The 26,233-nt window shown below is 48.4% G+C and overlaps 2 protein-coding genes across 2 annotated transcripts in view; both read right to left on the reverse strand.

Annotated features, from left to right (window-relative positions):
* The window catches only part of RADIL (Rap associating with DIL domain), a 132,529-nt gene that overhangs the window by 28,946 nt on the left and 77,350 nt on the right, over positions 1–26,233 (reverse strand). The window lies entirely within an intron of this gene.
* Positions 21,736–24,366, reverse strand: PAPOLB (poly(A) polymerase beta). Its single transcript, XM_039226157.1, has one exon. It carries the CDS (start codon positions 24,233–24,235, stop codon positions 22,310–22,312), a length of 1,926 nt encoding a protein of 641 aa, XP_039082088.1. The 5' UTR covers positions 24,236–24,366; the 3' UTR covers positions 21,736–22,309.

Genomic DNA, 26,233 nt, shown 5'->3' on the forward strand with positions numbered 1-26,233 from the left:
CCCCCCCCCCCCCCCCCCCCCGCCGCCCCGCCAGGCACCGTGCAGAGTTCCCTGGCTTGGCCCTGTCCTCACGGGGCCGCTAGAGGTGAAGCCCATCACTGTCCCCTGTGAGAGGCTCTGAGGCAGGCCCGCGGCTCCCAGAGTGCTCACGAGGACAGCCGCCTTCCCCTGCTGACATCCGTCTTTAGCTCAGCTTTGCCGTCATCAGGTCCAGGCATCCGGGCACCACGCAAACCAGGACAGATCTGCCCCACATGGGAAGAATGTTCTCACTTCTGGATGGAGGATGACAGGTGGCACGCAGCCGGCCAGAGTCCTTGCAAATGTGCCCCAGAAACCTTCAAAGGCCTGTGTGGCGTGTGTCTGGCCTACACCGCGTGGGCGTTTCCAGGGTGCCCGTTTCCAGGGTGCCTGGCCCCCGGCCCGCGCCAGCTGGGATGTGGCTGGGAAGCCGGGAGCAAGGAGCCTGTGGCACAGAAGCCAGAGGGTCTGTGGCCTGACGGGGGGCAGCGGGGTCTCTGCCACGAGCAAAGGCACCCCAGCAGCCCCTCCGCCACCAGTCGGGGATTTCACCTGGCAAAGGAGTTCTAAGGAAACAGAAGGGCAATGGGGTCCAAGCCTGTCAAAGCACGGTCCTCTCGGTGGAAGCTATTCACCCCACCAGAGTGCCAGGCTTGCCCGTGGGAGAAGGAGATGCCCTCTGGGGCTGGCAGGCCACAGTGCGCCCGGTCTCCCATCACTCTCCCCATGAGCAGCTGGACGTGCCGATCCACACACGTTCCTGCTATGGCACGACTGAGAGCAGTGGGGCCAGAGTTCTGGCCTGAGTCTGTAGGTCTGAGGGACAACCAGGAATCTGTACTTTATAGAAGCATCCAGAAGGTTCCGACCCACAGCAGGTAGGTCTAGGAACTGCTGTCAGGGTACTCGCCCTCCACTGTCCCCAGACCAAGCCCTGTCCACAGAAATGCACCGAGCACTTGGTAAACATCTGAGTACCTATCACTTTAACTTGAGATTTCTTTTTTATGTTTTTTTTTTTTTTTTTTCTAGGAGAGAGATAGAGACAGCATGAGCAGGGGAGGGTCAGAGAGAGAGGGAGTCACAGATTGAAACAGGCTCCAGGCTCTGAGCTGGCAGTCAGCACAGAGCCCGACGTGGGGCTCGAACCCACGAACCGCGAGATCATGACCCAAGCGAAAGTCGGACGCTTAACCGACTAAGCCACCCAGGCGCCCCTTTAACTTGAGATTTCTAATTCTTTCTCTAGGTAAGTGTTTGTCAACTCCCAGAAGGTGACTCCCTTCCACCCTTATGTGTTTGCTCTGGTGACAAACACGGCCCCAGAGGAGTGGAAGCAGGGGTCTGGGCAACCAGAGCCTGGGAGGCGTTCTGTACTTCCGCCAGACCCACGTGGGACCACCCTGCCCTGCGCCCACCCCGCCAGAGACCCACGTACAGTGACCATGGGGCCACTCAACACTTGTTAATCCAACAGGCACCAGACCCAGAAGCAAAATGATTACTTTCCTCATTTTACAAGGATAATTCAATGCGAGGACATTCTGAAATGACAGGAGTCACTCGTCAATCACAGGCCCTGATTGGGACAAGAGTCCACTGTGCATCTCCTGAACGTTTGCTCGGACACGGAAACTGGGAAGGGGCTCCTAACCACAGAAGGTGTGGCTGTGATAGGGACAGCGAGAGAATGCAGGTATCAGTTCATAATAGACGCAGTTAAAAAACAGAGCTCGGGGCGTCCCTTTCCTAGGCCGCTGGCGCTAGCCTAGCTCCCTCACCTGCCCGGAATTAAACCCACAAGCAGGTGGCTCTGCAGGGCCGCAAGCCACGGCTCCCTTATCCCCTGGATCAGACATTCCTGGGTGAGGCAGCCATCTGGGCCGGGAAGGTGGGGGTGGGGGTGACACCCTGGGCCACGAAGCTCCTTTAGATGCAGCCCCTCTTCCTTCCACATCAGGTTGGTGCAGACGTCCTGTCTGCTGGTNGGGGGGGGGGGGGGGGGGGGGGGGGGGGGGGGGGGGGGGGGGGGGGGGGGGGGGGGGGGGGGGGGGGGGGGGGGGGGGGGGGGGGGGGGGGGCAAAATTAACTTTGAAAACAGTTGGTAGCTGTCACTGGAGCTCTGATCACGAGCTCACTGCTGGCTCCGGGACAGCACTGGAAAGAAAAACACGGCTCTTTCCTGAACGTCACTAACTTTAGGACAATGAATTTAACCTGTAGCTTTTTACACCTCGGAATCCTGTTTGCTCTTCCCTCCGGGACTCTTGAGCATTTGAAACAACATGTACAGCTTGGAAAATCTGTGCTGCCTACACTCACCGCGGGGGCTGGTGGTCTCTCAGATGTGCTTATGACGGAGGACTATGGGGCAATGGTCCTGTGTAAGGGAATTTTATTAAACCGGGGGAATTCAAGTATTTCTAAGTGATCCCTAGTAACAGCTGGGGATACACAGCTAAATGCACTCTCCAGTAGCTACAAATGCAGAGGGACACCTCCCCTGAGCAAGTCCTTTTTAACTGGAATGCCCTCGTCTACTTAGCAAAGACCCAGAATGGAGTGCTCTAAGTTACCAAGCAATCCCTGAAGTTACCCTAAAGTTTTCTGTATTCGAAATGCACCAAAAAGAACTATTTATGGGTAATTTGGTAAGCACCTGTGTGCTGCCTGGCCAGCCTCACTCTGGGCATTTTCCATTTAATTCCACTTCATTTTCACATCAAAACCTACAAAGGATGGCGGGTGGATGAGAACAAGTTAGCCTAGCTTTTCAGGACCAGTCTGACGTCTGGCAAAGAAAATTCTAAACCAAATCTGTGCTGAGTGCCACCCGCTAAGGAATGAGACAGGGATGCTTGCTAGCACCACCACCCTGGGGGTCCTGGCCAGTACAGTTAAGGTGAGAAAAACAAAGGAAAGGTCTAAGAATTGGAAAAAAAAAAAAAAAAAGAAAGAAGATTATAATTATTTTTCAGACAATGTGACTGTATTCGTAGAAATTCCAAAAGAGGGGTGTCTAGGAGGCTCAGTTGGTTAAGCATCTGACTTCGGCTCAGATCACGATCTCACAGTATGTGGGCTCGAGCCCTGCATCAGGCTCTGTGCTGACAGCTCAGAGCCTGGAGCCTGCTTCGGATTCTGTGTCTCCCTCTCTCTCTCCCCCTCCCCCACTCATGCTCTCCGGCAAAAATACACAAAACATTAAATAAACAATAAATAAATAAAAGACATTGCAAAACAATCTATGGACAAATAATTAGAATCAACAAGTGAATTTAGCAAGGTGGCTAGACATGGTGAGTGTGCACATTCACTACTTTTGTGGGGAAGAAACAGGGAGAAAAGGATACGTGGCGCCATTTATAATCGTGTCAAGAAACATGAAACAACTAAGGACTGAGTCTACCAAAGATATGCAGCACCACGACCCTGGTAACTACAAAATGTCGTTGACAGAAACTAAAGACCTAATGAATAGAAGGATATACCAAGTTGATGGATTGTAAAGGGATCAGTCCTCTCCAAACTGATATATAAACTCAACTGCGATCCCACATTGGGAGGGTCTCAGCAGGTGTGTGTGTGTGTGTGTGTGTGCATACGTGCGGGGGGGGGGCAGGTATTGTATGTGTGTGAACAAACTGATAAGCGTGCATGGCAATGCAAAGGGTAGAAGGTAACCTTGAAGATCAACAATGATGCCAGAAGACTCGAACTCTCAGGTAACAGGCTCTCTGAGCTGCAGTAACTGAGAGAACGCGTCGCTGCTATAAGGACCAGGAGGCCACTGGAACAGCAACGAGAGCCCTGGAACTCACATACACAGAACGGATGGTCTTTTCAATAAATGACACTGGGCCAAATATATCTCCATATGGAAGAAAATGAATCATGACCCTATGTCACACCATCCACAAAAATTCCCTCCAGATGGATTATAGATCTAGTTGTGGAGATAAAACAATAAAGCACTTAGAAGCAAACACAGGAACAGATCTTCATGGCCTTGGTCGGGCAAAGATTTCTTACATGGGGGGCAGGGGGGAAGGCATCACTCACAAAGGGAAGACCACCCACGGATGCTTCTGGGCGCGCTGCAGGGGTCACAGACCAACACCGACAAGTGCAGCTCTTCAAGAGTGATGCTTGCAGTGGCCAGAGAAGAAGTGTCTAGAGGGGCCCTACAATAATCGGACTCTTGCACATACATGGTCAACCTAAAAATCAGATCTGAAATTTAACTATGTGCTTTACCGAATAACAGTGAAAACTGAATTCACAGCCTCAGCAAGTTCTCTAGGTCAAAGTTAGGGAAAAACTTTCCCTGATGGGGAAGGAACAGGTCCCTAAACCCTGGAACAGTGAAATCAGGATGGGCTCTGACGAAGCTGAGACACTTGAACCCTTGATGCGTAAGAGCCTTGCTTGTAAGAGAAGCAGCCTGTCCTCCTATATCTGCAAAGACTGGCCTTCCCTCGCTTAGAAGCCTACAAACCTCACCTGGGAGCTGCAGAGGATGCCCCCTTCTCTGAACCCCCATCCCCACCCTAGTTACCACACCTCAGTGCACTACTGAGCCCACAGGTGTCAAATCTTAGTGGCGACCAGAGCAAGAGGAAGACGGACAGCACGTGTGGGCTGCGGGCACACTGCTCTGGCCCGGGGATCCGACGCCCTGGGAGAGTCTGCAAACAGGCCTGAGGCCAGCCTCAGGGGCTGGAGCATGCCTTCTCCTTTCCTTTTGAAACAACTCCTGGGGCGCCTGGGTGGCTTAGTCGGTTAAGCGTCCGACTTTCCCTTAGGTCATGATCTCGCGGTTCCTGGGTTCAAGCCCCGCGTCGGGCTCTGTGCTGACTGCCAGCTCAGAGCCTGGAGCCTATTTCAGAGTCTGTGTCTCCCTCTCTCTCTGACCCTCCCCTGCTCATGCTGTCTCTCTCTCCTAGAAATAAATAAAAATGTTAAAAAAAATTTTTTTAATAAAAAATAAAAAAACTCCTGACCCATTACTGGGGGCTCGTGGAACTGGAGACCTCCTAGAGGGACATCATGGGACCATGCTGCCAGAGTGCCCGTCACCCTGACTGGTACGGCAATTGTATTACAAACTTCTCTTCAAAATGTGTAAAGGCAAATCGCAGAGTAGGAGGAGATATTTGGGGTACATCCCTCAGAAAAAGGGCCCGTCTCCGAAATCACTATGAGTGAGACAGGCGACCTGGCAGAAGTAAAGGCATCACAAGGAAGATCCCAAATGGTCTTTGAACATAAGAAAACATGATTTGCCTCATACATCATCAGATACACAACCTAAAACCACAACGCGATTTCGCTACACAACCGTCAGAGCAGCCACAGTGAAAACGGAAATCAGAGCTCTTAAACGCTGCCAGGGGGAGTGTCACCAGGCGCACACAGTAGGGGAGGAACGGCTAGCAGGATCTCTCAAGGGGCACACATGCACCCTCACTGGCCCACAGACTCTGCCCCTAGGCGTGTGCTCGACAGAGACGCACACGTCACCGCACGACAGGCCCAAGAACGTTAGCAGCGGCCTGATTCCTGCTGAGCCCAAACTGGAACCAAACCAAGGGTCCACCAACGACACAATGGTGACACAGACTGCATTGTATTCATAGGAATACGCAATAGCGTACGGCAGCAATAATCAATGAACTCTTCCATAAGCAACAAAATAAAGGAGTCTTTCAAAGATGACATTAAGAAGGGAAAAAAAACCCGAAGCACAAAAAGGTATATATAGTACGACTCCATCTGTAGGAAGTACAAGAAGAGGCAAAACCGGACTTTGGTGTTAGAGGAGTCAAGAGAGCTGGGTCAGTGACTAACAGTCGGGAGGGACAACAAGGAAGCCCTGCTGGAGCCCCAGGGACGCCCTGCCCCCTGACCTGGGTGCCTGCTGCGCGGTGCACTTTTCAAAAATTCATTGAGCTGCATGCTTAGAAGCTGTGCACTTTTCTGTGTGTGTGTCTATTTCAATGCTCCTTCTGCACGAAATACACAACTACACATGTCCTGTGTAAAAAGTAAAACACATCTTGAAATATGTGAAGAGAACAAATTACAAACGGTAACGCCAGATTCAAAAAAGAACTAGAACTTCTAGAAATGAAAAATGCAGTAACAGAAACTATCACTTTTGTGTAACGTACTAGACACAACAGAAAGAAGAACTGATGAACTAAAAGACCAGTCAGAAAAAGGGCTAAGAGACAGAGTGAGAAGATCCGACAGGCTTAAAGGCAGCTCCAGGAGGAGAGGAGTAAGGATGGTGCAAAGGCAATATTTGCCAAGAAAAGAGCCGAGAATTTTCTAGGACTGACTGAAGAACCCAGTTCATAGATTCATGAAGCCCAATAAAAGAAAGATATCATAAGAAAACACAAAAGTCTCCAACAAGACACTGGCCAACCAAATGCAGCAAGATAGAAGAAGGATGACACGTCATGACCACGTGGGATTTATCGCAGGAACACAAGGTTGATTTCACATCCATTTCACAATCACTGTAATACAGCAAATCCGTAAGAGACCGGAGCCCATGAACATCTCAGCAGACACAGCAGAGCACTCAGGACAGCGGCAAGAGCTGAGGAAGGGTCTCAGTGAATCCTCTCCCCAAAGACCAGCAACACTCCAAACAGGCGAGATGAAACGCCATGGAGGAGAAAACACACAGGTGATATCACTCAGAAAAAAAGCAAGAAGACGGGCATCAGGAACCCAGGATGGTGGGGACGTGAGAGGGGGTCAGGGGGAGGCTGAGTGAGGGCGACCTGGTGCAGGCAACCATCCCTGTCCACCCAAGAAGAAAAGCAAGGAGGAATGCACACGTGCTATGAGCATAGCTCAACGTGGGCCGTGCTCGCTTTCCCGTCTCCCACTGACCCTACAGCACTCGTGCTCCACGCCCTTTCCTGCAAGCGGTCCCTTTCACGGGGGCAGTCACACACTCTGCTGCGCCCTCACGACCACACTGCCTTGCCTTTCTGGGGCAAGGACGACACAGCTTGGCCATCGGAGGGAGACACGAGGGATACCAGGAACACGGTGCAGAGACCGCACACGGTAACCGTCTATACCAGCCCAGTCTACACCAGCAGTCCTGAAAGCCGGATGTCACCGAGACAAGTGGAGTCTTGTTGACTCCTTCCTAGTCACTCGCAGACTGTCCGAGGTAGGCACACGCCACCCGTGCCCACTGCCCACTGCCAGCCCCGTGGCTTCCACTTGCACCCATGCAGTCTCCACGGCACACCCCCTCATCTCCACCCACGGAGTTGCCAAATGCTTCCTTCCTGCAAGTGACCCAGGGACCCAATTCCCAGGCGACATGCCAAGGTCCTGAGCTCCCCAGCTTTCTCTCCACCTACCCAGGAAAACTTCCAAGGGAACACCATCTCCCAGGGGACTCCATCTATAGCAGCCTATTTCTTAAGCGGGGTCGTGGGTACACATATTGTTCACTGCATCATTCTGTATCTACTTTTCATGTGCTTCAAGTATTTCAAAGAGGAAAGCAGGGACAGACAGGTACAGAATGAGAAATACAAATGGTTCATACACATTCTAAATTCCGTTCCACCTCACAAATACTACAGGAGCCAAACTACAGCAGGGAGGTACGATGTTCCTCTTTCACATCAGCATTTCAAATGATGGAATCGTGATGGCAAGGATACAGAAATGGACATTCCTGGAACCTACTGGGGGGACGTAAAGTGGCATCAATCCACCCCCAGTTTTAAAAACAGCTATTGAGGGGGAGCCTGGTGGCTCAGTTGGTAAAGTGTCCAACTTCAGCTCAGGTCATGATCTCACAGTCTGTGCATTCGAGTCTGCATCAGGCTCTGTGCTGACAGCTCAGAGCCTGGAGCCTGCTTCAGATTCTGTATCTCCCTCTTTCTCTGAATCTCCCCTGCTCACGCTGCCTCTCTTTCTCTCTCAGAAATAAATAAAACATTAAAAAATTTTTAATTTTTAATAAAAACAAAAAATGCCAGAGATATTCCAACTACACCACTATTCGATACAGATATAGAAGTATCTAAAATGCTTCCATCCTTCCAGAAAGGAATGCCACTTTTAAGTTGCTGTCCTACAGAAATAATCAGAAAGGAATCAAACATTAAGGTACAAGGATATTTATAGAAGCATTATTTATAAACCAAAGAATGGGAAATATTTTTTTTTTTTAATGTTTTATTTATTTCTAGGAGAGAGACAGCGTGAGCAGGGGAGGGTCAGAGAGAGAGGGAGTCACAGACTGAAACAGGCTCCAGGCTCTGAGCCGGCAGTCAGCACAGAGCCCGACGCGGGGCTCGAACCCACGAACCGCGAGATCATGACCTGAGCGAAAGTCGGACGCTTAACCGACTAAGCCACCCAGGCGCCCCGAATGGGAAATATTCTTAAAATCCAATAGGGAAATGGCTGTGTATACTGTTTCATTAGCATTAAAAACTACATTCAGGGCGCCTGGAAGACTCGGTCAGGTAAGTGTCTGACTTCGGCTCGTGGTTCACAAGTTCGAGCCCCGCGTAGGGCTCTGTGCTGACAGCTCAGGGCCTGGAGCCTGCTTTGGATTGTGTCTCCCTCTCTCTCTGCTCCCCCCGCCTCCCAACTAGCGCTCAGTCTCTTTCTCTCTGTCTCTCAAAAATAAATAAAAACATTTTTTAAAAAATTATGTCATAGGGGAACCTGGATGGCTTAGTTGGTAGCGTCCACCTCCTGGTTTTGGCTTTGGCTCAGCTCATGACCTCACGGTTCATGGGTTCGAGCTCCGAGTCTGGCTCTGCACTGACAGTGTACAGCCTGCTTGGGATTCTCTCTCTGTCCCTCACCCACTCATGCATGTGTAATCCCTCTCCCTGTCAAAAAAATAAATAAATAAACATTTAAAAAAAATTATGTTGGGGCGCCTGGGTGGCTTAGTCGGTTGAGCGTCCGACTTTCGCTTGGGTCATGATCTCGCGGTTCGTGGGTTCGAGCCCCGCGTCGGGCTCTGTGCTGACTGCCAGCTCAGAGCCTGGAGCCTGTTTCAGTCTGTGACTCCCTCTCTCTCCGACCCTCCCCTGCTCACGCTGTCTCTCTCTCTCTCCTAGAAATAAATAAAAATATTTTTAAAAAAAAATTATGTTCATAGGGGCACTGAGTGGCTCAGCATGTCAGTCAAGCATCCAACTCTTAGTTTCAACTCAGGTCATGATCTCACAGTTCGTGAGTTCGAGCCTTGCATCAAGCTTTGCACTGATGATTCAGAGCCTGCTTAGGATTCTCTCTCTCTCTCTCTCTCTCTCTCTCTCTCTGCCCCTCCCCGACTTGGCCTCTCTCAAAAAAAAACCTTAAAAAACTTATGTTCATAATATGAGCAAATAAATATACTAAGAAAATGGAGGAGAAGTATGTAGGTTGATTTAAATTGCATAGGAAATGCAATACCAAGAGACTGGAATACTAAGGGGACATTTTAGGTGACTTCTATTCTCTTCTTTATGCTTTCCCTATTTCCAAATTTTCAACAATGGAAATGTTGTTTTCTCAAGTGGAGAGAAATTACATTTTAAAGCATTGACAGCATTGTTCCCATGGTAACCCTTGGACCTTCTCACATCAATGCCGGTCTCGGTCAGGAAATAACATCCCCTCTCTAGAAGGAACTAATCACCTACGATAATGGGTAACCGAGTAGACAAACTGCTTCAGTCACTTGTTAGTCACTCACAGGCGCAAACAGAGCCTCCGGGACTGCGGCAAACGGAGCAGTGTGGCAGCACACGCAACAACTTTCTTCCGCCGAACCGAGGTCTCATCTGGTCCCCCGGAGAGGACGAGATGGCGCTGAGCTCTTTCGCAGGGAGCGCCACGTGGCGCGCGCAGTACTGCTAGCACACACAGACCTGACAAGACCCGGGGACCGCTGTCCCCTCTAGCCCCGCCAGGTGGGCGTCCTCTGGGTCCAGCCGGAGAAGCTGATCTTTGAGCCAGAGCTGAGCGGTCCCCACCTCCTGTTAGGAATCCTGCCCCCAGAGATGGCCCCGCGCCCCTCCAGCCACTGCTCTGGGAGAAGGTCCCCGCGCTGACCCGCAGGCTGGAAGAGGCAGGTGAGGAAACTGCCTTACAAGAAGGGCAAAAGGACAGGGAGAAACTAGGAGACCAAAAAATCAGAAAAATAGATCCAGAAGCTGAGTAACAGAAGAGCCCAAAGAAACTATCAAAGGAATAATGTAATTTTTCAGAACTGAGTTCTGAATTTTTCAGATCATGAGTTTTTAGATTCAAATGGCCCATTAAGGGCACCTGGGTGGCTCAGCTGGTTAAGCATCTGACTTAGGCTCAGGTCATGACCTCACAGTTTGTGGGTTTGAGCCCCACGTTGGGCTCTGTGCTGACAGCCAGCTCGGAGCCTGGAGGCTGTTTCAGAGTCTGTGTCTCCCTCTCTCTCTGACACTCCCCTGCTCACACCGCCTCGCTTTCTCTCTCAGAAATTAAAAAAACATTAAAAAAATTTTTTTTTAATATAATAAAATAGCCCATTAAAAGTCCAGCACACAAGAGACGTTAGAAACGCATGAAGGGTCAAAATATGCAACTGGGTGTATTCTGAATAAACATGATAATAGATACGACCATGATTTTTTTAAATAAGAAGGGAAGACTCTAACATGAGGGTGGAAACGCCCCCCCCCAAGGCACACGTCCGGCTCTTCAGAAAGAGGCTGGGAAGGAGCAGCATAGAGAGATTTGGTGTTTCCAGAAGGAGAAGAAAGTGACTGAGCATGAGGGGCGAGGAATCACAGCATCTAGCAGCTTCTTGGAGGGGTGCTGGAAGTTACTGGAAATGGACCAATGCCTTCAAAATTCTAGGAAGAAAGTCGTTTTCATTCTAAAACTCTACACCCAGATCAACTATTAATCAAGTGTGAAAGTAGGGTAGACCTTTTTAGACATACAGGGTTTGGAGCAATTTTAATTCCCAAGCGCACTTTCTCAGGAAGCCACCAGGGAGAGACTTCACCAGGACAAGGGGAGGGGGGGACCTAGAAGGGGCTCCCTCCCCAGAGAGACACCAAGGGAGCGCCAGCCAAGAGCAGGATTCGGGGACAGTCAGCGGGGACTGAAGTGGGGCCGCATATTCCAAAACGCCAGAATTAAGAAAACACGCCGCAGATCTGAGTGCTCTGACGCCGGAGAATTGGCAGGGGGCAAGCGAACACAGCACCCAGGACAAGGACCAAGAGAAAGAGAAAACACTGAGGACAGTAATTCACTTCCAAGAAACTAAAGGTTGGACGGGCAGGGAAAGTAACCCTTGTACGGACCCACCTTCAGTTGTGAAAAGCCACACCCGGCTGTGACACCGCATACCCCGCCTCCTCATGCGGCCCCAGCCCTGACTGCATGGACAGCGCTGGCCACGGCCACGGCAGCTGGATGGTTTAACGAGAGCCACTGCCATCCTTGTGGCTGGACGGCACTAGCTATGCTCGAATTGTAAAAACAAAACAAAAAAATCATGTAGTCGTAGGGTAGGCTTATTTTAAGCTGTGGAAATAAATGACCAAAAAAAAAAAAAATTGTTCACAGAAGACGACGATTCCCTCAGAGGATCACAAAATCAGTAAGAAGGGCAGGCTGGGGGCACCGCGTGCCGTGTTGTGGTTTTAATTAGCAGAGGGAAAGCTGTGCACCGATGCGACTTCAGTGAAAGTAAACGTTGACTGGGCATCCCATTCAACCTACGAAACGAAGGGTCCTGGACATTATTGCATCTTTGGAACTGGAAAGCATCCGAGATTCGTGCAGAACGCCAGCCAGGTGGCAGCCGTGACATGGAGTCTTGGTGGTTACTCCCCTGCGGGAGGAGGAAGGCCAGGAGGCCGCACTCTCTCAGCCACTTCGGCATTACTTGAAGGACAAACATGACTTCTGGCTGCTGTGTGCAAACTTGCAGAATTTCACGCCCACGGCTTGGCAGAAAATCGCAGAGAGAACAGTGGTGCACCCTCCTCCGAAGCGGCGCTCGGTGGGTGTCCCCAGGGGCACGTGGGCGCACTGACCACCCGGAGTGGAAAAGGAGAATTGGACGCTGCATTTCACTCATATTTGTCTTTTCATATATGCACGAAACTAACAGAGATGAAAATCCATGACTAAATAAATCTTTAGGTTTATCAGAGCAAGAGCTCTGAAGTACCAGGGAAGTACAAAATTAAGAATCCTAAATAGGGGCGCCTGGGTGGCTTAGTCGGTTAAGCGTCCAACTTTCGCTTGGGTCATGATCTCGCGGTTCGTGGGTTCGAGCCCCACATCGGGCTCTGTGCTGACTGCCAGCTCAGAGCCTGGAGCCCATTTCAGAGCCTGTATCTCCCTCTCTCTCTGACCCTCCCCTGCTCATGCTCTCTTTCTCTCTCTCTCTCTCTCCTAGAAATAAATTTTAAAAAAAAACTTAAAAAAAAAGAATCCTAAATAACCGTAAGGCACGGTGTTCAAATTTAACTAAGTGATTTTTTAACTTCGTGGGAAGTGGGTACTGGCAATTGATAACACCTTTGCTTCAGGGAAAGACATTATAAATAGGAATATGTTTTGCAAAATTGTTTTCAATGATCCCAATATACATAGTACTCCATCCACACCATGGAATATTCCATAATCCCTAAAATGAGTGAATGGGAACTGGAACAGATGTGGGAAGCCTCCAGGAAGAGTCTGGCAGGAAAACTAGGTACGTGGTCCCATTTGCAAAACAACAAACTTTGACCCAAAGCAAGCGTGAGGACACGTTTGATAGGTCTGTGCAGGAGCACCCAAGCGCAGAAGAACGAACGAAGGTCACTGCAGTAGGCAGGAGTCTAAGACGACCCCACGCATGACCTCCCCTTCCTGGGAGTGCTCCCATGCATGTGTTCAGGGGCAAAGAGACTTTGCAGCTGTATTCAGGCTCCTGACGGGTTGATCTTCTGAGACGGACACGATCCAGGGGGCCCAACCTCATCACAAGAGTGCCAGCAAAGCAGGGAGTTTCCTCCAGCTGGTCACAGATCAGAGCGGCCTGCAGTGAGAAGGCCTTGAACGCTGCGGGGCTGGGAGGGGCCCCCATCCACATAGAGCAGAACTAGAAGGAAAGGCAGAGACGAGATAGAGACTTCGAGACTTCGGTGCTACAACCCCAAGGATCCAAATGCTGCCAATAACCTGGGGGCTTGAGGGGCTCCGTGCTCCCTCCCAGGGGGCAGAGGGTCCAGACTCCCGACGCACTGAAACCGTGAGACACCACAAGGGTGTGGTTTGAAGCCACTAGATTTGTGGTGGTTGTTAGGGCTCGGAAGTGAGGACACCTGGCTAAACGGCCTTGAAGACGCCAGGAACCGTGTCCCCAGAGTGTGGACTCTGACAGGGCTGCCGCAGAGGCTCAGACTTGTCCGGGAATGGGGGCCTGCCCCGTGGGAGCAGGACTTGTGAGCGATGAGCTCAGAAGAGGCCACCCCTGTCCTGCGGCTACCTGTCTCGAGAGGCAACGAGGGAGAGACACGCCAGGAGCTAGAGTCAGAATGGAACCAGGCCCGGAGGACTGAAACCCTTGGCCTCTCCGGACGACAATGGAGGCGCAGAGAAAGGGCTCAGTGTCCTGCTCAACCCCCTCCTGGCGCCTCAGAAAGGCCCGAAGGCCGGCACGCTGGGCCACACAAACACCCTCTCAGGGGACTAAGGGTTCGCTCGCCGGTTCTCCTAACCAAATCGGGGGCCCTGGAGAAGCTTAAGAGCATCCTCACCTATGAGCAGAAGCTGAAAATCAAGGAAGGCCATCTTGGCAGCGTCTGCTGGTGCAGCGCATCTGACGGCAGAATGCCCCGGAATCCAGGGCCGGCCCAGCCGGCAGCTCCCTGGGAGCAAGCAGCTCTGAGCAGGGTCACAGGGAGCTCAGCACGCAGAGAGGCTCCCCACAGGCAGGAGGCCGAAGAAGCCACCCAGCCAAGTCCCATCTTTCAGGACAAGCAAAGCATGGCTCAGAGCCCAGAGGACAGCCAGCAGAGTGTTCCCAGGCCCTGGCCTTGAAATCTAACCACGGCCCCCAGCTGCAGCTCGCCTGGCTGCATTACAAAACCGCCTGCACCAGCGCCTCCTTCTCACCATCCCGTGCCCCCTTTCAGACCCAGAACACGGTGATGTCTGTCCTGCACCTGGCTACCACATGCCGTGATCCTCCGGCCCTCCCCCGGGGGAGCTGCACTTAAGGGATGTACTCAGGCACCCACCCCACACCTGACTTAGATTATGCACATGAGGAGCATCTGGACGTGAACGGCTACGTACCAGCACGAGACTGGGGCCCGGAGATGGCTGGAGCGTTTTGCCCACAGATGTGGCTGTGGATCTTGGCTGGCCCGGGTCTAGGATGACCCCAGTGTCCTGTGCCCTCGTCTAATCACCTTCCCAGAGTGTGGGAGGGGCCTGTCAACGTGGAAGCCATCATGCAGCGATGATGCTTTGTTTTAAGGCAAAAGAGGTTTTTGCAGATGTAACTAATTTCATTAATCCCTTCACTTTAGGTTCATCTAAAGGGAGATTACCCAGGTGGGCTTAACTGAAGCACAAGAGCCTTTAAGAGTGGAGAGGCAGTCAAAGATCCAAAGGACACGGGAAAAGCTGGTGCCCCGCTGTCGGCCTGAAGGGGGAGCACCCCAAGAAAATAGCCAGCAGGGAAACGGGAACCTCGGTCCTATAACTATGAGGTACTGAGTTCTGTCCAGTAAGAACTCTGTTCTTGTCCAGAGCCTCCTGACAAGAACTCGGGTGGCTGACACCTCAGAACTGATCTTGGGATGCCCTGAGGCTCCAGCCGTGCCACGCAGACTTCTGACTCATGAGCTAAGGAGTATGTGTCATTTAAAGCTGCTATGTCTGGGGGAATGGATCATATAGTAAGAGAAAACTAATACAGGCACGTACTAGGCTGTTAACACGAAATCGGGAGGGATCAGAACGGCAGAGGCACTGACAGGCCAGAGAGCAGAACCCCACGACAAAGGAAGAAAATGTATCATGGGAGGGGCGCCTGGGTGGCTTAGTTGGTTAAGCGTCCGACTTTCGCTTAGGTCATGATCTCGAGGTTCGTGGGTTCGAGCCCCGCGTCGGGCTCTGTGATGACTGCCAGCTCAGAGCCTGGAGCCTGTTTCAGAGTCTGTGACTCCCTCTCTCTCTGACCCTCCCCTGCTCACGCTGTCTCTCTCTCTCTCTCTCCTAGAAATAAATAAAACATTAAGGAAAAAAAATTTTTTTAAATGTATCATGGGAACTCATTTATGTAAAATTAAACGCGAGTGCATTGTTAGCATTAGGAGGAGTGCTCGTTCCCTAAACTCCAGTGGTCTAAGCAGAACTAGTCAGTTGACTTTGGACAAGGCCACATTCGCACTGAAAGCAACTAACACTGGTGATATGGGGCATAAACGACAAAGAAACTGTTAGGCCAAAATCTGAACGGAAAGAACCCAGAGGTAGGAGCTGCTCTTGTCTGGAAAACCCAGGCCAGTCCCTGGGAAAGAGAACCGTGGTCCTGTGAGAAATCAAAGCCCTGGGCTCGCCACGTGCGAGCGTCTACGGGAGGCCCTCCCTCCTTCCCATCCTTCTCTTCCCTAGTTCTGATACGAAGGTTTTCAGAAACTGCTGCTTCTCTTTCTGTTCTCTGGAATAGTCTGAGGTGTAGCACTGGAATAATCTTGTCCTTGAACATGAGAAGGACTGGCCTGGACAGCCTTTGGGGCTGGTGTTTTCATGGTTCCATCTGGTTTGGGTGTGTGTTTGAATGGCTCACACACACTCTGTCGAGGAGACTGTCCAAGTTTTCTGCCTTTCTTGAGTGAGCTCTGGCAGGCTGTATCTTTTCTAGGAGACTGTACATTTTATCTAAGTTTCTTAACTTATTAGCAAAAAGCTATCCGTAAGATCCTTTTTTATTTTTATTTTATTTTTTTTAATGTTTTATTTATTTCTAGGAGAGAGAGAGAGACAGCGTGAGCAGGGGAGGGTCAGAGAGAGAAGAAGTCACAGACTGAAACAGGCTCCAGGCTCTGAGCTGGCAGTCAGCACAGAGCCCGAAGCGGGGCTCGAACCCACGAACCGCGAGATCATGACCTAAGGGAAAGTCGGACGCTTAACCGACTAAGCCACCCAGGCGCCCCCGTAAGATCCTTTTTTAAAAAAAAATATTTTTGAGAGACGCACACAGAATCCAAAGCAGGCTCCAGGCTCCAAGCTGTCAGCACAGAGCCCAACGTGGCGTTTGAACCCACAAACCATGAGATTGTGACCTGGAGCCACCCAGGGGCCCCCGTAAGATCCTTTTTTAAAACCCCCTACTGTGTTCGTAGCTGTACCCTCTTACACCTCTGAGATTGTTTATGTACCATCTTTACTTTTCCTTGTGTCTTTCCAGTTTCGAGTAGTCTTTTCAAAGAACCCACTTTTCATTTTATTGATCCTCTCCCCTGTATGTTTTCTGCTCTATATGGTTTTCTTTCTTCTCTCACTGAATTGATTAGATCTATATTTTTACCTAATCAAGTAGGCAGGCAGCTCATCAGTTTCCAGTCTTTATTTTCCAGTTAAGTATTTTGAGGCTACAGCCCTCCTCTAAATCCCAAATCAGCTGCATCCCATAAGTTCTGATTCACACTCACGTCTTTGATCCCTGAGCTACTTGGACTGTTTGAACTTGTAAACATTGAGTGCCGTGTAAAGGACGGCTCTCACTGCCCACCAGTGTCCGTTCTCTCCTCCTTCCTAACCGCACGATGGTGAGAAATGATGAGGCAATGTGCCCAGCTCACAAGAACGAGCTTTCCCGGCCTCTCGTGCAGACAGGCATGGCCATGTGGCTAAGGTGCAGTCAGCGAGATGAGGGAATGTTCCCGCTGTGACTTCTAGGAAAGCTCCACGGAAGGAGGACAAGGTTTGCAGGGACACCTTTGCCTGCCCCCCCTTCCTGCCTTCTTCCTGCCTTAAACGCAGATGTGACGGCAGTGGCCCCACAAGCATCCTGCATTTGGGACCTTTCAGATTGAAGGCATGAACTGGAATGGTCGGGGAGGACTGGCCACAGAAGGAGCCATGGGTCCCAGGTGATCTGGAAAGCCACCCTATGGGCCTTGAACCTACCACTACTGTATCGCCAAAGAATCAAAACCAGCATTGGGTTCAGCTACTGTTACAAAGCCAAGTGTAGTTCCTAACTGATACAGAGGCCGCTAAGACACCACTCGGTATCGGGTTTTTTGATCATGGAAGATTTCACATGTACGAAAGCATTTATAACTTAGACTAATGATAAAATGAACCCCGTTTTCATCCACCACCACCCCCAACTTGAAAAAGGCGGAACATTTCCAGGCTCCCTGTGTTCTCCAGACTACACCTCCCTGCCTGCTCCCCAGCTCTCACCCCTACCGAAGGGAACCGCTATTCTGGATTCTCCATTCAACATTCCCTCATTTGTAATTTGTGGTGAGACCACACATTTTTGTAACCCCAAATTACACTTCTCTGCTTTGCTTATATCACACTATTTCTCTGCCATTTTCTCTTTTCCTCAACCGTATGAGACACACCTATGTTGATGTACGTAGCTATGATTCATTGAATCTCACAGTTCCATACCGTTTACTACATGATGACACCACTATCTATCTGCCCCTCATTTTTGGTTTTTGGGTTATTTCAAGCTTTAAGCTATTACAAAACGCTGCTACCAATATCCCTGTCCTCGTGTCCTGGTGACCCATGGGACAGAATCTGTAGGAGAATGCTTCCTGACTCTTCTGACACCATGGCACATGCAGATCATATTTACATGCACACCGGAGGTAACCTAGACATGTGTAGGGCTCTGCACACAGCTGCAGAGGGGGCCACAGACGGGCTCCCCGGAGGTTCAGGGACAATGAAGCACATCGGTCCCCCACAGGATGGTGACAGGGGCACGCGAGCAGGCCACTGGTGCCAGGTGAGTCCAGATGGTCTCCCACAGCTCCCAAGGGGACAAGACAGTTCCTGCTCTCACAGCGCTCTTAGAATCCCTCCTCCTCCTCTACAAACCTGGATGCTGTTAGACTTACTTTGTTTTTTCTCTTTAATTTTTTGTTAATTTATTTCTGAGAGAGAGAGAGACAGACACAGAGTGTGAGCAGAGGAAGGACACAGAGACACAGAATCTGAAGCAGGCTCCAGGCTCTGAGCTGTCAGCACAGAGCCCGATGCGGGGCTCAAACTCACTAACTGTGAGATCATGACCTGAGCTGAAGTCGGACGCTTAACCGACTGAGCCAACGGGCGCCCCTAGACTTTCTTTCGATGCTCTTAACTTGCATATCCTCGCTGCTAATGAGATGGGGCGGCTTTTGGTGCTTCCTGTCTATTCCTAGCTCCTCTTCCGAGGCGGCTACATGCTGCTTTTGCCTGTGTTTTATTGGGTTGTTTGATTTTCTTAAACAAATTGTTCTTGGCATCCTTGATCTATTCCAGATAGTAATTATCTGTCAGTTTTATGTATTACAATCTTCTCACGTGAGCCTGTTTTTCACTTTTCACTATTCATTACTTAATACAATTAAAGAGATTCTGTTCATCCATCTCTTCAGGGTTTGAACTTTCTGTGTGTCTTCCTCAGGAACTTCTTCTCTATGCTATTTCTTGTTGGATAAAAAAAAAAAAACCCTTACTGTTTTGTAGTCAGAGAACGTGCTCCATGAACCAGGTATTTTGCAATATGCTGAACCTTACTTTCTGACCAAGCAGGAGGGTAACTTTTGCACATCTCAATGTTTATTTGACAGAAAGAGGCACTTTCCAACCGTTGGGTGGAGGGCGCTGTAATAAATGTCCAACAGATCAGGGGGGACAAACACCAGCCAGGGGGATGGGTACCGAATCCAGCCTGGCCATCTGGTTACATATTGTCTCTAGCTGCTTCCGCTCCACAACAGTTAAGTGGTTGAGACAGACACCATATGGCCTCCCAAAGCTGAAAATATTTACTATCTGGCCCTTTATAGGAAAGGATTGCCAGCCTCTGTTGTGTTCAGAACTGTTTCCCTTGTTCTGTTTTTGTTTCTGTTTCTGCTTTGTTTTGTTTTTCCTTTTTTGGTCTGCTTGATAGTAATTAATGAAAGAGCCATTTTTAAATCTAAGACACCACCACTGTTGGCAATTTCTCCTAATCCTTGCTTGTTACGTTACTTTACATTGAGGCTAATTTAGATGCAAGTGAGTTTTAAACTGTTCTATTTTCCTGGCAGTATCTTATTAATTAAGTGTATCAGTATCACTAAAGCAGCGGTCCATTTTGTTTACTACTGCTCTGAAATCAGTTTCGATGGGATATCGTCACTGTAACATTTTCTTGTTGGCATCTATTTTTTTCCATTCCTTTAAGTCTTAGATTTTGGATGTGTCTCTCATAAATAGCATACAGCTGCACTCAGTTTTCCCCACATCCTGACACTCTTTTTAGTCAGGAAGTTTGGTCCATTTGTTACATGCAGTGACGTATAATTGGTTACATTTCTACCATCTTAGACTATTCAGTATTTTCTTTTTACCTATCTTTTTCTATGCTCCCCCCGCCCTTTTTATCTCCTGCCTTTTTTTTTTTTAATTTATTTATTTTGAGACAGAGAGCAGGGGAGGGGCAGAGGGAGGGAGAGGGAGAAGCCCACATAGGCTCCACTCAGTGAGGAGCCTGACGCGGGGCTTGATCTCACAACAGGGAGATCACAACCTGAGCCTATTAACAAGAGTCGACAGAACCAACTGAGCCACACCCAGGTGCCCCTTTCCTACCCTCTTTTGATCAAAACTTTTTTCACTCCATTTTTTTACCTTATTGAAGTTTTAACCTTTTCAAATGTTCCCCTCATATTATAACATGAGGTCTAGACCTAATAAAGCAAAAAATCTCCGTGTCTTTATCCTCCTCGGCAACAATGTAAGAGCATCTGAATTCGGTCAGATTTAAACCCCTCAGAATGCTTCTTTGCTGTTTGTTTTTATTGTGTTTTTAATGGAGAAATACATCATCTGTTTTCAAGATAGTGCTTGAAAAATACAAGGGGTACAGGGGCTATAAAACAAACTTCAATCCTGAGATACTACATACATCATGTGGAAAAAAAAAAACTAGTCTGATATTCAGGTAATGAAAACTAGAAAGTTCCAAGTTTTCAGCTTGGTTAAACAAGTAGAGTTACACGAAATACTTAAACTAATCCCTCCCAACCCCTGCCGTAGGTTAACAAAATGAGAAGACTAGATTCATGCCTGGCAATTCCAACCTGACCCCATGGCTACCTGAAAGACCCTGTTACTGTGTACTCTGCACCTAACCTACCGTGCCAGAGGGGTAAGGTGACTTCACAGGGTAAAGGCGTGTAGAACAGGAATGCTGGGTACTTGACATCACACAATAAGGGTGAAAAGAAAGCCTCAATTACTGCAGAGCCTAAAGGGAAGACCATTCCAAACTTAGAAAGTGAATCTAGAAGGACAGGGAAAGGGCATAAGAAATTGTAGTTTAGTATGAAAAATGCACATGTGGTAGAAAGGACACAGTTGGGGGAGGCCAGAAATCAGGACCAGGCTGACTGGAAAAACTGTCAGGCTCACTGTGCTCCGATTAAGGCAGACCAAGTTTCCATTCATCTATATCTGGGCCATTCATGTTTCCCAAACATGGATGTGCTGCTGCTTAATTATGAGTGGTCTTTTTTTTTAATTTAAAGAAAGGTATTCCAAATTTCTTGGAGGATAAAACAAAAACAGAATGCTCGCTAGATGTCAAATGCTTGCTAGAAATTATTTTTTATGTTTTTACATGTAAAAAATTTACTGATGAATTTTAACGAGTCCTTTAAAAATAGAAACTGAGTTTAAATATTTTGAGGAAAACGGCTCTTTGCTTACATGTTCAAAATGGAAATTAACTTTACTACAAATAGATATCCTGTGGAGCATACAAAGTTTTTCATACGTAAAGCTCAACTAGGACCGACAGATGACATGTCTTCCAACTGGCTACTTTTAGGAAAGCTCTAGTAAAATATTAGCCATGGAGTCAAAATCCAGTCTTTTGTGCCATGAGGCCACAGGACTGTTGGTTTCACATCATTGTTAAGAATATACTAGCATTTCAGGTGTTTTCATGAATCCACATACAAGCATACTTTGTGCATACAAGCAAAGAGAATGGAGTTGGGGTGAAGGGAGAGGCAAAATGCTTTTCTGTCTGAGGGGAAATGATTAAGGGCAAGAGAATATGGACCTTCATTAGTTCTGAGACCATAGTTGCTGTTTGATTGCTGGTTGTATGCACTCTGCAACAATTCTACAGATAAGACCAATATATCATTTTGTGATTGTGTCCCAACAAAACCAAAGACTGACTACTGCTTCAATGTCAAATACATACCCTATGCGGTGACGTTTCATTTTTAAAGGGTGAGAGCTACCTCGCGGGGACCGAGTGAGATGTACTTTTACACTTTTTCTGAAGTTGAGTACACACTGCGCAACGGTTAACTACTTGACGATTAGTAATGAAGAAAGCTCTTTAGGAAAAAACTAAAATTCATCAAGCTGGAAGACTTAAAATTAGTTCTACTTTCTAATAAAATATATATATATAAAGTGCATCATCAGTATAAGGAATTCTGATACCGATTTGTATTGCAAATTTTCCCCAACAATGCATCAAACATAAATCCAGTCCAGATGTCAGGCACGGGTACAAATATAGCTGGAGGGTTTTTTCTCTTTTTTTTTTCCTCTCTTTATGGGCAGTAGTCCTTTAAAATAGTTACTATAACTGCTGCTGACACATTAATAATAGTACTTCTAGCTTCATCTACCAACCTGGACTTCCAATCAAGATTAGCCAAGTAAAGGAAGTTACCAAATAAGGCTAAATCTATTTTGAGTCAAATCTAGTTTGGTACCCTTCGTTCTCCTCCTGTAGCGTCTGAAGACAACAGGTTGAGTTGGCAGATATGGTTAATGGACCCTTGAGGTTGTTATCAGTTCAATCTGTCTTACTGAATTCTTAGTAACAGGAGCAGGATTTGCAGGGAGAGCAGGGATACTGGAACGTTCTGTACTGGATGTTTCGCACATCCAGCCACAATCTGAGTGGTTTCTAGTGGAGTTATACTGTCTCTTTATAAGATTGTTCGTCTTCTTTTAGTTTCCTTGGTCCTTGATGAGGTGAGAATGTCCACTAGACTCCCACTATAGGATTAGCTATGTTTGTTGCAGTGCTCCCTGAAGGCCTGGGGGGATGGTTTACCAGACATGTTGAGGAGACAACTCTAGCAACGGTGGGCTTTGGTGGCAGAGAAAGGGCTGGTTGTGAGGCAGTCTGAGGAATGCTTTCCCCCAATGCACCCACACTTTCACTGGGATTCACTTGTTGCAAGGAAACTTCAGTAACTTGCACATTGGTCACAGATGCCACCATGACAGCGGGAGCGGGACTGTTTCTGCCCTGACAGCTGCCCGTCATTGGGCCGGTCTTCATAATGCTAGTAGGTGAAGGCACAAATGTGCGTTCTTCACTGTCTACAGACAACTCAAGGCTCCTGTCATTCAGAGCTGTCAAAGTGACACCTTCCATTGAATGTGTCTTCTTTTTCTGAAGCACGTGATTAGGTAGTAGCTGATGAAGTTCCTTTCTTCTTAAATGCATTGCAGCAATTTTCATTTCTATCTCAAACATCTTACTATTTACTGCTTGCCTATAGACTGTATCTGTGAAAGACTGGATATCATAGGTGAGATCAATACGGAGAATGTCACAGTTTTCTGGCTTTTTTAACACTAACCCAATCACCCACATCGTGCGAAACTCTTCCTTGTCAGGATTTTCTTTAGGAGCCAGAAATGACTGAGGATTCACATGTGCCAGAGTAATAAATTCATTCTTCTCCAAGCTCCCAACCAGGATTCGGATTTTTGACTCCACCAAGCCCACCCATTCTAAATGTTGTTTTTCTGTTGGTGCACTTGCTAGAAGTACAATATAATGCTTGTACTTTTGAAAGAAGCTTGGAGCTTCAAAAAGCTTGGACCATTCTGCCTTACTCAGCAAAATTTCATGTGTGATAGCAAGCCCCTGTTTAAACTCCTCAATCATGACCATCCTTGTTGAAACAGACACATTGTATGTGGAGTTCTGCTGTGGGTACGCTGGTGTGATTATGGGCATAAGATGGTACCTATCACTGGGATTTACTCTTGGGTCCCATACAGGCAAATTAAGATTCCGTTCTTCAGGCTCTTTCAGTAGCACCGGATTTGGCCACTCCCATTCAGAAAATACCAAGAAAAACTTACGTACCAGAGTTGATGCTATTGCATTTGGATAGAGCTGGCAAGTTCTTGCTACTAGCATGGCCCAGGAAACACCTCCTAGGAAACCTAATATATTGGAATAGATATTGTGGCATTTGGCCCACAATTTGATAGCTCTCAGAGTTAACCTGAAGTTGTCAATGTCTGGTACTAGATGTAAAATTTCATCTGTCACCCGGCAACCGTTAAGGCTTCTTATGCATCTAATATCTAAATTTTTAAGCAGACTATCATCTCTTAGGTCCAAATCTTCTGGAATAGTCTGCAGTGCCAATCTAGCAAACAAAATATCAATCTCTATCCCATCAAAGCACAGTTTAATAACTGGTACAAACGCCTCTTCAACAGCCCTTAAATCTTTTACTTCTTCGTGTAGTTTCAATTTATCATAGAATGAGGTGAAAAAGTCGCTTCGGTCAACATGTCTTGGTGCAACGCACAACGCATCAATATCAGCACCTTTCGTGTGCACTCCTAACCTGTAAGAGCCAAACGTAAAGATTTTCCCTCCAACATTTTCAATTATAGCTTGTGGAAGGCTCTTGCTTTCACTGATTTCTCGTATCCATTCCTTTACCAGATTATTTAATTTTTCCAAAATTAAAATCCTGCGCTGCAGTTCCTCTTCCTCTTCAAAAACCCCAAAGGGCTTCAGGGTTTCAATTAGCTTCTGGGTAAGTACGCAGTCAGTCTCCTTGGGGGCTGCTAAACTGATGGGGGAGGAGATGCCGTAGTGCTTGGGTGGCGGCTGGGTCTGTTGTGATCCAGGAGTTGTCACCGGAAACGGCATCATCTCTAGCACCGGCCCCGCCACGCCACGTCCCCCGCCACCGTGACCTCCGCGGCCGATGCCCGGGTCATGATCCGCTGAGGCGGGAGGGGCGGGGCTCCTACCAGCCCAGGTCCAACCCGCTCCCGCCGCTTCAAGAGCCTCTCTGCCTTCACCTAAATCCCAACATGGCGCCGGGCCCCTTGGCGCTGCGTTCTAGAATGGCCACGCAGGCCACGGCGCCGGCGCGGCGCGCGGAGCCTCACGGGAATTGTAGTTTTAGAGAGGGCGGTCCTCCATAGGGTTCATGCCAGTGAGGGTGGGCAGGGGTGCACCTTGTCAATACTGTTTACACACACCTACCATCTGCTGCCTTGATCTCCATTGCTTCTTATACCTCAGATCTACTTCCTCTCCAGGAGCAGCTTCAGGTGGCCTTCACCCTAACGCACGTCCTTCAGAAACTCCTCACAGTGAGGGTCCACTGCTGCAAAGCGTCCCCCTTTGCGTCCTCCGTGGCCAGGTACCTGCCTGGTGGTTTAGATGTGTCTGCAACTCTTGGTTGACAGTTGTGTTCTTCATAGCCTTTAAGGTCCTACTGCTGCCTCTTCTTCCCACGGCTCTTGTTGAGAAGTCTGCGGTCTGGCGGACCTGCTCACCTGTCTTTCTGGCAGCCATAAAAATCTTCTCTTCCCTCCACGACCTGTGATACCGCCACTATGTGTCAAGGGATGAACTTTTCCTTTATCATACACTGTGATTTCTGAATCGTAAGACTTGTGCTTTTCAACTCATGCCCTCAGGAAAATTCTCAGGTATGCCCTTGGAATATGCTCTCCCCACTCTTCTGATGCTCTTCATGCGACATGTGATCCTCTCTCATTGGGTTCTCCATGTCTCCTACCTCCTCTCTCTTCCTGGGTGATGCCAGGTCTACCTCTCAATTCTCTAATTCTGATGCAGTTAGTCTGGTGTTTAAGCCATCACTGAAGTATCCATTTCACTACTTACATCTTTTTTTAAAATTTATTTTGAGAGGGTGTGCACACACACAAGTGGGGGAAGGGCAAAGAGAAGGAGAGAGAGAATCCCAAGCAGGCTCTGGGCTGACAGCATGGAGCCCCATGCAGGGCTCAAACCCACGAATCAAGAGATCATGACCTGAGCTGAAACCAAGAGTCCAATGCTTAACCAACTGAGCCACCCAGGTACCTCTCAATACTTACATCTTTAATTATCAGAAGCATTATCTTGTTCTTTTCCAAATCTTTCCTGCCTCTTTGGAAGGCATTCTAGTCTTTCCTGTTTTCTTTTCAGCTTTTTATTCATTAAACACTAAACTTACTTAATATTCTATAACTAATGGTTCCTACTCTCAATATTCTTGATAATCTGATTCAGTTTCTACTGACTCAAACCAGCATCACTTCATGTGTCTTGTAATTTGGGGATTGTAAGCTCATCTCTGGTGAGGCTTGAGATACCTGTGTGGAGTCCTTCCGAAGAAGATTTGCTTTGTTTCTGCCAGACATCCTTGTACATTATCAAATCATACAGTGTAATTTAATTCTTCTTTCAAGGACTAGCCAGATTACCAGAGTAGTGCCATTTTGAATCCCAAACACATGTGAGAGGAGAGTAGTTTTCCATTCTAGGGAAGTTTTCCCTACCCAGACCCCAGGTCAAGAAAGATAACTCTAGGAGTACCTAGGTGACTCAGTCAGTTGAATATCCAACTCTTGGTTTCTGCTCAGGTCATGATCCCAGGATCATGGGCTCAATCCCCGCCTTAGGCTCCACACTGATCATGGATCCTGCTTAAGATTCTCTCTCTCCCTCTGTCCCTCTCCCTGGCTTCTCTGTCTCCCTCTAAAATAAAAAGGAAGGGGACGCCTGGGTGGCTCAGTCGGTTATGCGTCCGACTTCGGCTCAGGTCATGATCTCACAGTTCATGAGTTCAAGCCCCGCATCGGGCCCTGTGCTGACAGCAAGCTCAGAACCTGGAGCCTGCTTCCGATTCTG

This window comes from Hyaena hyaena, unplaced genomic scaffold (genome assembly GCF_003009895.1).
Source record: "Hyaena hyaena isolate Hyena2069 unplaced genomic scaffold, ASM300989v1 scaffold_20, whole genome shotgun sequence".
NCBI classification, from domain to species: Eukaryota; Metazoa; Chordata; class Mammalia; order Carnivora; family Hyaenidae; genus Hyaena; species Hyaena hyaena.